General features: G+C 40.1%; 1 protein-coding gene across 21 annotated transcripts in view; it reads left to right on the top strand.

Annotated features, from left to right (window-relative positions):
- The window catches only part of SVIL (supervillin), a 143849-nt gene that overhangs the window by 63714 nt on the left and 65463 nt on the right, over positions 1-14672 (top strand). For 20 of the 21 annotated variants that reach the window (XM_075492547.1, XM_075492555.1, XM_075492552.1 and 17 more), the window contains one exon: positions 9794-9860. Coding sequence is in view for 20 of the 21 variants with exons in the window: in XM_075492555.1 (XP_075348670.1) it covers positions 9794-9860 (67 nt within the window). In the remaining variant the exon portion in view is untranslated. Of the gene's footprint in view, positions 1-6658; positions 6843-9793; positions 9861-14672 lie in introns of those variants that run through there. The other variant, XM_075492536.1, reaches the window with a different exon arrangement.

Here is a 14672-nt window from a genome sequence, read left to right as displayed (position 1 = left end):
AACTTGCTTTTAGTGATTGGTACCCTCCTGAGCACTGGGCACGTTTGTGATTTTTTGCAGGGGCCTTGAGAGTGTATGATGGCAATGAAGAGAAAAGGCCATGGCTGCTATGAATTTAAACCTGCTCTCTAGAGAACAGGCTCCAGAACTGCAGCATCACTGTGCTAACCAGATTTTCTTTCCTTGTGAATTTTTGCTTAGCCGTGCTGGATGCAAATTAAGCCTGTGCTTTTTCATAGTGATGTCATTTTCAGTGACAGTACTTGTAGTTGAGCTCTCCTACCTTGACCATCAGCTCTTGAATAAAGCACATGCTTTTTCTTTATTTCTTTTTCTAAATATTTAATTTTCTGAGAAAGCATTGCAACATGCTATAAACAAGATGGGAGCTGGGGTCATGGATTTGTTATCTGCAATGTTGCTGCCTGCCTAAAGCTTGAAAATGACAGTTATATTTCAAGGTAAGTATCCAGGGATATGATGTGGCCTGCAAAATGTCACATCACAGTGGTAAACAAAATTGATGTTTTCCTTAGATGACTATCACGAAGAGCCAAAGAACTTTGTTATAAATTCTTCCTTGTGGTATGCATACCTCTCTCTGCTCCCTTATTGGGCTTTTACACGCATACAGAGATAACAGTGTAGAGGTGTTCAAGAGCAGCCAGGAGAAAACTCAGTAGTGTGGTTCTGCTTTTTGTGTTGCTTAACTGCATGAGGCCACTTGCCAATCCAGGCAAGGAGACAGCCTTGTGCTGGTTGTATTGCGCTCTGGCGGAAAGTTTTCTGGAGACCGAAGAGACTAGAAGTGTCAGAAGATGGTGAAATCTGTCCTAGAAACCCTGGCCACTTGCTTGGAGGACAGGAATTTTGCAGACAGTCTCTCCCAACAGCAGTTTAAGTCCTCAGTCATTGCAGGAGCAAAGCTCTCATTCACTGCAGCAGTAAAGAAGAAGCTGCTGCTTGTGTCATGACTTCAGTGAAGGATGTCCACAGAGCTGTGGCTAACCCTGTGCCTTCACAATCTGAACTGCAGCTGCTTTACAGCAAGCCATGGTATGAAATGCTCTCAGATATTGTTTTGCTAGGTAAAAACCCATGTCTTCTCAAGGTCCTTGGGCCGTTTAATAATTTAAATTATATGTATTGCTGGGACAGGAATTCCTGCCCCGTCCCTCGTTTCCAGCCATTTGCTCAGTCCATGCCTAACCCTGGCCCTGTGCACACCTGACATCTTCTGGTACAGTTTCAGGCCCACAGACAAAGAGCTCTGACTCCATTCATGTAATGTGCCTCACTGGTATATCTGATTACCACATGTGAGATGGGCATGTGGCCTTTGAACTTCCTTTAAGGAGCTAGTCTAGACTGATCTTACTCCTAAAGAGGAAAACCTTGAAGATCTTTAATTATGCTACAGTCTTTCTGTACAGTTTTGTCAACAGTGATACGGGATGTAGGAATGTCAGGGGACATTACCTTCATGTTCCTTATTCTGAAAATGTGTTGCAAAATTGAAAGGTACTAAAATCTCCTAAGGAGTGCTAAAATTAATGACTTGAGTGAGATGTCATCAAATCTGATGTAGTAATCCAGAGACTGAAACATTTTTTAGATTATGCGTAGAAAAATACCTGTTATTCTCCCTTTTCCCAGACCACATGAGTAAATATTCAGTACAAAATGACCATCCATATTCTTTTAACGCATCTTTCTTGTCCTAAAAAACTTAGTCCCCTTTATGACACTTACTAATCAGCTTTTTTCATCTCTTTGCACGTGACCTATTTTAAAGTACACCACACAGGCGACACGGTGCTGAAGTTTATCTGGAGACTTGTCCAAAACATAATCATTAGCCAAAAAGCAGAAATCTTCTTGCTAGGGTTGTTATTCAAAAACTGTTGCACAGTGGAAGGGGGGGGGGGAGCGGCAGGGGGGGGCAAAGTGAAAAGGATTAAACTTGCTTCCCACTGCAGGGATGATACCATGTCAGGAAACTTTATTCTAGTTTAAAAGTCCATACAAATGGCCTCCATTTAGGAAATGAGAATATCACTTGCCCATGTACATGGGGTTTGCATGGAGAAGAGAAAACTGACTGGCATCACCAACCCAGAATACATCCTGTGTTTGCAAGCTAGGATGCTTGAACGTGACTTGAGACGATAACTTTCTGTTAAGTGATTATGCTACTGAAGTAATCTTCTGTTAGATTTTTGACCTGTCCTTTAGCTTTGGGCTAAATTATTTCTTGAACACCTTGGCAGAAATTGCTGGACAGTGGGAGGAAGGGGAAATAAGAAAAGGGAGGCTCTTCTAGTGCCTTGCCACTTACCTTCGGAAACACATGCCAAAAACTGACAGGGTGGCTTGGGGAAGGCGAGTAGCCTGGAGCCCGGGAGGGGAGGTCTGATGGAGTGATGGCAGAGAGTGGTCTGGTTTAGTCCTCTCATCTGACCTTCATTCCTGCGATCATCCACAGCATCTCAGGTCTTGGCACAGCTCACTTTGACTTGCTATTCCAAGGGCGCTCTCATTGTTCAGAAGAGCAGCACTGGAATAAAATTCATGAGCTCCTTTAGACCTCTACCCATGAAGTGTGGATAAAAATATGATTTCATCATCTTGTTTATACAGATCATCTCAGTATTCTGTGCTGGTCAGATTCCTGTTTACCTAACTAGCATATTTGCTGAAAGTTTCTTTCCAGTCACTGTGGGTACTCTTTCCTCTGCCGTTGTTGTTTTTTGGTTTTTTGGGTTTTTTTAGGCTTTCTTCCAACGCTGTCATGGGCTTCTTTGATTTTTTTGTTTTTATGCTAACTGCAAGTCACAACAAAGTATCTAGTTCTCCTTATCACAGAGGAACACTTCTAAATATAGTTCATAAGCGATCAAAATTCAGAAAGGAAAAAAGATTTGATTTTGGTGGGACCTGATTCATAACTCTTCAGTGCTTCGGGGTTGGCAGCCCTGTAAGTTGGAAACAGTTTTGCAAGCTGTTTAAACTCCAGCTTTGATTACAGTGATTAGTTTTGCCAGACAAAAGGAAGATAGTTTCCTTCTCTTCCTGTGGGAAGCTTCAGAACAACATTTAGTTGCCAGCTGGTCTTTCGTGAGCAGTCTCAGATTTGAAACGTATGCATGCTTAACCTCTAGCTCTTTGCCCAGATGACTGCAAACGTAACTTCCAGCTGGGCTGCCCTGCTTTGTAACGGCTGAACTGTTGTTCTCTCTTTGTTTGCTTATGTTGGAGGCTGCTAATGCTCAAGAATTAATGATGGCAGAGGAGGACAAGAACATTACTACCGATTTGTAACACTGCCTTGATAACATAGTTTGGCTGAGCATACTTCTGGGTCCTGAGGACTGGATCTCTTTGAAGGACAAAATACTCTTCCTCCTTTCCTCATCAAGTATTTGGAGATGGGTTTCTTTTCTTCTGGGAAAGACTTGCTTTTAAACCTACTGTTTTCAAACAAGCAGCAAAAAGCTAAATCTAAGACTTCTTTTCGTTATACCATTGCTTGACCCTGCTGACTTACTGTTTTTACCAAGGTGTCTTCTCCACTGCCAAAGCTGGTTAAGACACAGCACAGAGACCTGACGTGCAATAGATGATCCCTTTTTGATGGAAAGGAGGGAGGGAAGTTGTCAGTTACCTATAGTTATATCTGCCCAATGATCTGTGTGAAGTGCATAGGATTGGTGTAATACCCTAAGGCTCCAGCATCTCTTGGCATTAAGAGTTTTAATATTGAAAGCAGGGTTGGCACATACCCCTCATCTTGAAGTGAAGCTGAACAAACTGTGGGGTCACAGATTCTGCACAGTAGCACAGTTTCAGTATGAACAGCAGTGACATTAATGTGAATTCATAGATGCCCAGAGCAATGACTGGTGATCACCTTCCAACCTAACATGAAGATAGCTTGAAGCCAAACTCTAGACTGTGGGTGGTTTTTTTTATTAAGACCTTGATACAGATGTTCCTTTTATTGGATATTTTACTTCCCTCTATAATAATTCTGTTTGGTCCCATGAGACCTGTCAGCCGTAAATAGTAGGGAAAGGAGTCCTACTTGCACCAAAACCTATCACAAGTATTCCTTCCCAGGTGGTAGCCAGAGCTGTTGGAGAAACTGGCTTCTTACTGTGTTCTGTGAATAGAATTTGAACAGCCCAAGCAGGAACCCATTTAAAAATATACATATTTGTGAAAGGCACTCTAGAGTTTTTCCTTCAGCTCTGTGTGCTTTACCTTCTGCACCTTGTTCACTAGAAGGATGCTGAGGACAAAATGTTGGAGATGATGTACAGCAGAGGAATGTGGGAGCCTGTCCCCTCCCTCCACAAATACAAACACACCTCTCCTTCTCTGTCGTACGGGACATCACCAGACAAGGGGATGACAATCGAGCTGAGCTCACCTACTTTGTTAGCCAGAAGGGCTGATCCCTTTCCTGATCATAAGATCCTGTGCCTTTTTCTTTGTTCTGGCACCTCCTGAAAAGCATACCCAGCAAAAATAAAAGGGAATGTTTACTATCAGATTAGTCATCTGACTGGGTCACTAGGGGAGCAGGACCTAGCAGAGGTCCTGCAGAAAGAAACAGGTAGGACTGTCTGTTTTGGCAGCTGTGAGCTATTGCATCAGCTCAGCTGTCAAGTCTAACTTCTCCTTCAACCTTGCTAAAGACTGTAGCCACGAGATTTATCAAATGAGTGTTATTTATCTGCACTTTAGGAGAAACAGTTCCCTTACTGTGTACCAGATGAGCTACAGGTGCTTCAAAATGCTCCAGGTAATAATACCTCTATTCACAAGATCAAGTAAGCAGTCTTCGCACAAGCAGGGTTCAAAAAGAAGGGACCTGTACAGAACTGGGTGTCTCTCTTACTGATATACCCACACAGACACTGGTCCAGGTTGTCCCCATTAGCTGTTACCAGCACCTTCTTTTTTATTTCGATACTGTCACATTTTTGTGTTTTAAGCACACCTGCATTTATGTCTAGGCCATAAAACGAATTTTCAGGTTAATGGCAAGTTTGGACCAGTGCCGACAGATTCCATTTTTTGTTACTGCTTTTGTATTTACTAGGCTCGAGTACAGGTAGGCCTTCACAGCTGGTCAAGAGGGCACAGCAGTGTTCGGTTTGTGTTCTACGGTAGTGCTGTGAAGTGGTTAGAATTAAACATGAGAGCCAGTAAGGTTACAGGCAAACAAAAAATGTGGTATGTACCATCAGATATTTCCGAACAGAGGATATTACTTGGTGAATCAGAGGCTTCAATGCCATGTTCCACGTGTTGGGTGACTCTTGTTCCAGGGTGCTCTGTACTGTTGAAAGGTCAGCTAATAAAAGGTGCTTTGGTTAAGGTGACTCTAACATTATTCGTGTTTAAAAATAAATAAATGAATACAAATAGCAGGGGCATTAGACAAGATGGAGCACATATTCTTCTATCCATTGCAAGAACTTGCTAGCATGAAAAGCAGTCTTTTGATGACCTAGACAGGCTAAATACAACTTCATGGTGAGCCAACAGAAATTAATGGGTTTTTGATAGATTATATTTTTCACTTGTGGTTAAGCAGTCTCTTTCACAGCATTGTTGCTTATATTTTGCCTATACATAGAGGTTCCTGGCATGGATCAGGGTCCTGTTGTACCAGGTATCATAAAAACGGGTAAGAAAACTCAAGAACTTCAGTCTTCTGTTTCTAGGCTACCTTTTCATGGTCCTGACAACCCCAGCCTTGTGGTGAGTTTTCTACTGATAACTAGTTGAAGTCTTTTTGAAGGGAAGAAGTCTGTTGGAGGGAAGGTAGTAGGCAGTTACTGCCTTTGGATGGGGTTAAGTACGTGGACCTGTTTCAGTGACATATTTAATGCTTCTGTGGGTGTGGGTGTGTTAGATGATCAGGTAGTTCAGTGTGGAAGACTGAGCCAAGGTTATTGCACCATTTTGAACAAATACTACCAGACTTTCAAAATGAACTATAAAGGGTTCCAACTCTTCAATCCAAAATCCATCAAACCTGTTTAATAAAAAAAAATTGTAGCTAGACAGTACTTTTGTGCAATTTTACACCTTCTGTCTCAGATTAAAATATTTGGAGCTGTGGTGTCTGTTCTTAAATCCCCACCCCCACCTGTAATTTTGCTCATATGTTATTCATAAATCTTGTCTGTTATAAATGTTCCAACTAATAGTTAGGCAAAACGTTTAGCATAATGATATGATTAACAGAGTCCATTTTTTTGGCAGCCTGGATGCTGCTGTTCTTAAGCAAGCATTGCAGTTTATCCTGATTAGAGATAGGAAGGAATTATTCTTCTTCTTGGAGGGTTTTTTTTTTTGGTGGTTTTTTTTTATGTGTGTGGTGGGGTTTTTTGTCTGTTTTTTCTGTTTGTTTGTTAATATGAGGATTTAGGGGTTCTGCATTCATTTTGCAGGAATATAATGTGTGTTTTGGCTGCATCTTTGAAGTGGTAATATTATAAATCTCCCAATCACCATTGCCCAATCTGTTTTAGCATTCATGTGCCTAATTTCTGTTTGTAATCTGATTACTGGCTTGAGCTGCTCCAGCTTGCAGCCTATTGCTATGCATTTACTGTACTCCCTGGGACGCGATAGCCTGACAGCTCCGGTCCTGTGCTATGAAAAATCTCTACACGATATTGCTAAGACAGGCCTAGGGCTGTGGCTGGTTGAGAATTAGCTGCTATTGTAGTTTCTCTTTGCCGAAGCCTTTGTTTGTGCAACCATGTTCAGAAATCCTTGGATCTCCAGCTATTTGGGAAATGTTAAATACTCTGAGGAGCAAGGTAAGAGTTCCAAGTAGATAGAAGAAAATGCAGTTCATTTGTGTGTGTTTAATCTCTCTCGTATGTATGTATGCATGTGTAAATATTGTTTGACTGGATCTTCTGCAGCTATATTAGCTACTTTAGCAATCAGTATGCAATTAGTCACCTACGCTATTTCATTATTTCCTAAAGGACACTTTTGAAAGATCCGATTAGATGGATCTTTTAATTAGCTTAGCTTGCCACCGACTTAGGGCCTTTAGATATACTAAGTAATACTGGAAGGTTGCATCTACTTTTTTTTTTTTTTTTAAATTCAGCATTTAAAATTTCCTATGTATTAAACTATGGATAGTCGTTTTATCCGGTAGTTTGTACTTAAGAGGGAGGGAGACTAGACTGAACAAATGGTTAAACTTGTGAGCAAGTTTGATTTACAGTTCAGTAAATATACTCTTAATTTTAAATACAAATATTTAAAATTGTTTTAATGTGGTTATGAGCATGTTTAGAATTCTTTGGTGAAAAAAGGACAAAATGCTGTTGCAAAGATTTTCCTTCTGTGTATCGGGTACTGTGAGGGTGGGTTTTTTTCTTTAAATTAACCATTGAATTAAGACTGTGTTAAACTGATGTTTCTCCTGTGGGCATATTTATTTTCTTTTGAAGCGGAGTTGTTTTACTTTTTCTCCTGTGTTTGTATTTAAGACTTCCATATTATAGTAAGTAAGTTTTATTGGACTTTAATCCTCCCACATGAGATTTAATTTGAACAGGAGGAAATGCATAAAATATCAAAACTGTGTAACAGAATATAATTGTCTGGTTGGGTTTTCTGTGTTTGTGGAGAGGGAAGAGAGGAGCTCCCCCTGTGAATACAGCCAAGTTTTAAGATGTTTTTGAGGCATTATAGATGTGGTATGTATGAATGTTACTGAATGTATTTAATGGGTAGGAAGAGTCAGACTGGCTTGTGTGCCCCCTCTTACCAGCCCTTCTCCCAGCAAAGCAATGAAAGCTACTTTCTTCTGCTCTCATATCCCCTCTCCAGTTTTGGCTAGAGTAGGGAGAATTTCTCTGTGGTCTACTTGTGGTTTTCATGGTGGACAGCTGGTTTAGTGCCAAAAACTATAGGATGGGTTATATCCTGTTAGAACGGCTATAAATTTAAGATATGCCTGGTTCTGATTAGCTAAGCTGATACTGAGCTGGGCTTTTCAAATTACTGCATACTCTTCTCACAGTAATGTAAATCTGGCCTTTTTAGAGGGTACTTATGGCATGGAGTGTTCTTTTTAATGTTGTAGGGTAAAATATAATGATTTATATACCAGTCATACTGCTTTTCTTACAATGCTCTGTTTAGGTCTAACAAGATGTTTCCATGTAATCTGTGTGCTTTATTCTCCATTTACTTGGGAAGAGAAAATGAATGTTAACAAAACCAGGGAAAAGTTGCATATTAAAGTTAAAGAATGCTATTAGCAAAGCTGCTTGAAATCTGCAGTGACTTGTGGCAGATGCCTAAAAAATGCCTTTTTGCACATTTTAAGCCTCTTTATCAATCTGTTAAAATGGTCTTTTTTTCTTTTAATTTTTTTTTAAATGTGTTTACGTGGAGAGGTGGCAGAAAGAAGTGGAAGAGCAGAGGAGGGTGAAAAGTTTTGAAAGGCATGGACAAAAGATACATTCTCTAAATTATGACCCATGTTGTCAGCTATAATAAGTTTCATTAAACCCTTTCTGCAAAAATAAGAAACATCCTACCTAGATTTTAAAATATTTTGTATAAGCAAAAAAATATTTTTTTGCCAGTTAATTCTTCTTTGAAATAGCTAAGTCTCAGTTCTGAGGCAGAGTAAAAGGGATGTTGCTGCTTTTGAAACATTCTAAAGTCCAGGTTCTGTAATATTCAGGTCTATCTTTGAAAAATAAAATGAACACTGCATCAGTGACCAATTGCTTATTAATTTAGGGTCTTGGGGTTGTTGACAATACAGATGGGATGGAAGGCAATTTTCCCATTGGGAATAAATTATTAGTAGCTTCATGTGTTTTTCAACAGCAGTCACAGACCAGGTGCTCCCCTGCTCCCTGGCTAGCAGTTCTCCAAGGTCTCTTAGTAGCATCCTCATTGTTGAATGGAGGCAGTGGGTACTTGGAGCACTGGTCTCCCTTGCCACTGGTCATTGTTTAGACCTTCTGATGATGATCTTGACTGCAGAAATGAAAAAGTTAAATCTGGGGGGAGAGAGGGGAGATTGCCCATTGCTTCTTACGGTTCACAAAGGTTTGGGAACTAGTGTCTTTGTAATACATATTTTTTAATATAAGGCTGCATCTGACACAGTTTTGCTCTCAGTGTAAACATGTGTTCCTCTCTGAAAGTAAGCATGTTCTAAGGCTATTCAGAAAAAAATGGGACCTTCCAAACGGTAGACAACCTTCAGAAATATTTTTGTCATGGATGGTGTAATACTGTTGTTGCAACAGACCTTCAGCTGGGCATCTCTGACTTCTGCAGTGAATATGCAGTTTTTATAGTACCGCTAGGCTGCAGCCAAAAAGGCTCTTGCTGCTTGCAGCATTTCTCACTTGCAGAGTGCTTCATAAACATGTCAACCACCCATTTTATAAACTGGGAAACTGAGTCAAGGAGTTTAAATGATAGCCCCAGGCTGCAGTGCTACACCATGAATACTGGAATTAGAACATGGCAGTTCCATAAACTGTTGACGCTTTACTGTTTACACAACACTTTGTTTACTGTCTGTACTCATTTTTGCAAGGCTTTGGTTTATCACCATCTTGGACATGCCAGCTTATGCTCCTTTGACTAGAGGGAAGGCCTTTGTACAGTCTTTTCCAGTGGAAAAGGACTATGATTGGAGACTATAACCTAGTTTTCTAAAAGTTCCCTGTTTATTAAAGCATCTTCACTATGGTGTGGTGTTTTTTTCATTTCACAGATTTTGACAAAGAAAACTCAATCAGATTTAAACCTTCACGATTGCTCCAAAGGAAGAGAGCGTTAAGGTAAGGTCAAGTTTTTATTGCCCAGTGAAGATGACTGGTTGCACGATTGTAACTTGGAGTCATTGCTTGAATCTACATTTATTCTTTTGTCAGGGAAAATGATTATTGGTCCTCTCGCAGGACCAAGCCTTGGCATAAAGCACATGCTCTGGGCAGGTATTGAAAACACCAACTGCCTCCTAAGTAATGAGAAAATGTATAGCTGGCATTGCTAAGAGAAGAGTCCCACTCTGCACTGAGCCTCCTGCCACTGCAATGCCAATTTTTCCTTCCATGGCACAGTCACAGTACAGACATTTAGCAAACCAGCTTGGAAGACTGATCTGTCTGAAAAAGAAGGTGGCTGAAGTAGGTGAATTAATTATACAACCATGCAGAGAGCTTTGTCAGCACGTGGGAGGGGGACACCACAGAGATGAATAGAGAGGTGACGTTGCTGCTTCCTTGCAGGGCCATGCTGCCTCATGCCTGTAATCTTAGGGCACGGTTCCACAAGGCTGAGTAAGGGGCTATAGTTCACAGTTAAGTAAGGTGGCAGGTCTCATTCCCTCTCTCTCCCATCCTCACTCCAACTGCTTTTTGATGTCCACCTTTGTGCTTGCTGGACTCATTCATAGTGGCGCAGAGAGGAGGTCAGGGAGTTGGGAACTGACTCTTGCCCCAGCAACCAGCTGTTTTGTTGGCTCAGCTGCACAGGAATCCACCAGCCTTAGGCATCCAGGCTGATGTTTGCAAGCATCTTTTCAGTCAATGCACACCTTCTGGAGCACACCTGATTCCCTGCCGTGTTGTTTCTTAGGTACTGTAGAGAGATGGAGGGAATAGGTGTACAAGACTCATTGTGTTATGGAAGGCAGGTAGGGGAAAGTAGAAATGAGAGTAGTAGAGAGGGATGTGACTGTGGAATGGACCTTTTATGTAAGAGTCTAGGGAAGGAAATTCTCCTGGAGGCAGAGAAAGAGAAGAAAAACAGATGCCAAGCACCTAGCTGGCAGGTATACAAGTGGATTTTCATGCATGTGTTTCAATCACAAAATCTCAGTATATCCCATAGCTTTAATCCAGATGGCAGGTCAGTGTTACCAGTGGCATCTGGATCAAACTTCTGCTTGCTTTTGGGCATGTAACTAGGTTAGTGGGACAGCTATTTAGAAACTGTATGCTGCTGCTGCAGCAGCAGATGAAGTTTTCAGCCTGGAATCCCTGATGTATAGAAGGAGCCCACACTTACTTTGGAAGTTGCAAGAGCGGTATAACTACTGAGACTGACAAATACTCTCCTAATGCCACATTATGCAGTGTTTTTAAAGAAAAACTATTGAGGTTGGGAAATATTGTTGCCTGTGTTTTAATAGGAAACATACGAATTCCTGAACATTGGAGAGTATAATGAGTTTGTTGGGAACCTGAGGCCAAACCACACACAAATCCTGTGCGACACAAACTTGTGGGACCTCATGCTGTTGATTGCATTTCATGAACCATGGTCACAGGCTATGTTTCAGGCAAGCAAAGGAGGAGTTCCTCTTTCAGTATCCAGATTTAACAGGGACTTTAAGAAGAAAGAATTCTTGCAAACTTTTTTTTTTTTTTTTTCATTTAGAGAAACGCAAGTATGCCTTAAATTATTTTAATAATGAATGTGCATAGCCTAGCTGTTAAGTGCGGAAACTCCTGGTGCTGCTGCTCATAAACGGCACCTAGATTTATAGCGTGACTTGAGAAATTAAGTAAAGGTGAATACATGTAGTTGTGATACTTCTAGAATAGGGCTGTGGATGAGTCTGAAGGTACAATATACTTGGCAATCCAAGTCTGACTGTCTGACACTGCTTAAGCAACTAAATTGTTGCTACAACTGCTCCTTTAGCAGAGAAACTAATAATAAAGCGGGGAGACATCTGGATAGATCCCTTTGAGGAAAAAGGGATGGCTTGATGAGGAATTACTTATGAGCATATTTTTTTAAAACCCTTATGAGTAATATCCCGTAATTGATTTGTTTTGTTTTTTACTATTTGGATTACTTCAAGATCATTCCGACTCCATTTTGATTCCTAATGAATGTTCTTATTGAATACTGTGACATATCCTAAATATGCCTACTCATTTTTAGAACTAATGTTATATATGTATCTATAAATACCAATTGTTTGGCTTGACTGTATCATCTTCAGAGTAGTGCTTCAGATGTAGTGATGAAGCAATGTAATTGATACATCGGTTTAAAACATTTTGTGTTTCTAATGTGTAAATATTTAAAACAAGCAATGACACCTGCAGCTTTGCAAGAGAGAGCAAAAATGCCTCTGAAGAGGAAAAACTCTTCCATTGTGGATAAAATAGTCACTATATGAAAATAGTTAATTGTTTGAAAATAAACAAGTAAATAAAAGTTGATAGTCTGTCCAGAGGGAAATGGAAAATGAGGCCATAAGGGAACCTGTGAAGGGGCTTTCACAAAGCAGACGACCTGTGATGCCATGTAGCCCAGCGAGGGTTAAAATTATGACGTTTGTGGTTATTAAAAGAATTTTAATGAAATCTGCCAGTGAGCAAATGTTGGAAGCCACCCTCAGTACAGAGGAGGAGGGAGCTCACATACAGGAAGAACTGGATGACCTTGAGGAGTAATAGAAAAGGGATGTAATGTAATAATACTAAGTGCACTGTTGTGCATTGGGGGCTGATAAATTTTTCTGTCACTTACAACTGATGAAAGCAAAGCCTTGGCATATTGGTTTCTCATGCGGGATTGAGCAACCAATATAGTGTAGTTATAAAAAGGCAAATGTGTCGTAGATCCCGGCATTCATCTGGCTAGCCATATAATAATGCTTTCTCTATTAAAATTCCAATTTTTATAAGACACAGCTAAGACCCAGGTCTGGAATGAAGACTGTTCAATTCTGGACACCGTATACAAAAAAGATCACTTAAAACTGGAAGAGGTAGAGAGCATTTTTACAGATAATCAATGAAGCTGATAGCCTGCCTTGAGGAAGCTGAGTAGATGTGGAAAACTTCTGTTAAGAAAAATAAGTAAGGTAACCAACAACACTGGCATGAGAACAAATTGATGGAAACCCAGTGAAAGACATTTAGACTAGGTTAAGAGGGTCTCTGGCTTCAGAGACCCTGGAACTCCCTGGAGTTTGGAGGAAGGGGCAGAAGTGAACCTAACTAGTTTACAGTATTTAAAAGTTTGTTGAGGATCCACAAGCAGTCCAATAATACAGTTCTTTTTAGAACCAGCAGGCTAGTGCCAGTCCTGATTCTGCATGATTTTACCCTTGGCATTTCGTGTGGAACTGAGGCATAGTGGTGGATGTTAGTGCACAGTTAATTTAAACTGTGCTTTATAAGTGAATGCTTTTCTGTATAGAATCCCATGTATATGGAAACTTAAGGTGCTGCATTGTCACAAGCATTATGGAAGCAATTGGAGATGCTGCTAAATAAAGCCCAAGTATTCAAAAGTCATGAGCTGGGTCCCTCAGCACTTTTTGAGACAAGACTTCAGTAATCAAATTGATTTGACAAAATACATTTTGGTTTTGATTTATAGCCTTAGACCACTATTATTCACATTTTTCAAACTCATCCTCAGCCAAAAAGAGTAGAAACTGCTTTCACATGGAAACTGGGAGTCTCCCCACCTAGGGGTTCACCAGAAGCTTTGTTTGTAAGAAAATAACATATTGTGAGGCTAATAAGAATCACGAGTGTTTGCAATGTGGGGTTAGGCATATAGAAACATGCAGTTAACTGTCTGAGTCTCTGCCCAGTCTCAGATGACACACACACCTATTTGCTCGTGGCTGCTGTGTGCTATTTTTTTAATTTTGGGTTTTGTTTAGTTCCATTAAAGTGTTTTCACCCTGTAAGGATACACAGTTTTCTGTAATGGACAGCTTATTGCAGCTCTTCATCTTCTATTTGCTGTTTCCTCTAGTGGCTAACATTGCTTTTCTTGGCAGTACCTGGAATAATTTCTGTAAGTGCAGTTGTGGGAGACGGCTTGCAGCACGTGGCATGGTGCCTGAATGTGACACAGCCCAGTTTCTTTATTGTCATTTCAAGGGTTTTATTCTCTCCTCAATGTCTTCCTACAAAGGAATATTATTTGTAAATGATAAAGAAGCAAATACTTCGTGGAGTTCATGTAAAATGTTATTAGTCATTATATGTTAAAACTCTTTTCAATGACAAATGTTCTTCTGGAATAGTGAGTACAGATTTTTTTTTTTTTTTTTTACTATTTTTTCTTTTCTAGCCAAATACCCTTGATGAAAGGGTATTCAATTATTTAAAAAGCCATTTTAAAACTGTCCTAAGGAAGGATTTTCCAACAGTAAGGCTGTGCAATTTGTCTTATCAGAATGCCAGTAAATCATATGGCACACCACTACCATGGCAAAATGAAGAGCCTAGGATCACTGTGGGGATTTCTATCTCTTACACCTGTCTACACAGTTTACTAAAGGTTTTAAGACTAGTATAAGTTTTCTTATGCCTGGTTGGGATAGTTTAGAAGTCATAATGGCAGAATACAGCAGTTCTCTCTATATTTTTAATTGGAGAGAAAAATCTCACTTTGTTTACCCACAAGGAGGAACACTTCCTCCAAAAAGTCTCTGTAGACTGTTAGTATCTACTTTAGACCATTATGACACCTACATTTTACAGTTAAAATTTGTATATTTAATGAACATATTTAAATAAATATTTTGTCTCATCTAAATGGGCATTTTTGCTGTTTTGAAAAGACAAGGTATAAAACTAAATGATCTGCTGCTCATATTAGTGTAT

The sequence above is a fragment of the Mycteria americana genome, chromosome 2 (assembly GCF_035582795.1).
Source record: "Mycteria americana isolate JAX WOST 10 ecotype Jacksonville Zoo and Gardens chromosome 2, USCA_MyAme_1.0, whole genome shotgun sequence".
NCBI classification, from domain to species: domain Eukaryota; kingdom Metazoa; phylum Chordata; class Aves; order Ciconiiformes; family Ciconiidae; genus Mycteria; species Mycteria americana.
This window is presented reverse-complemented; position numbering and strand designations above follow the sequence as displayed.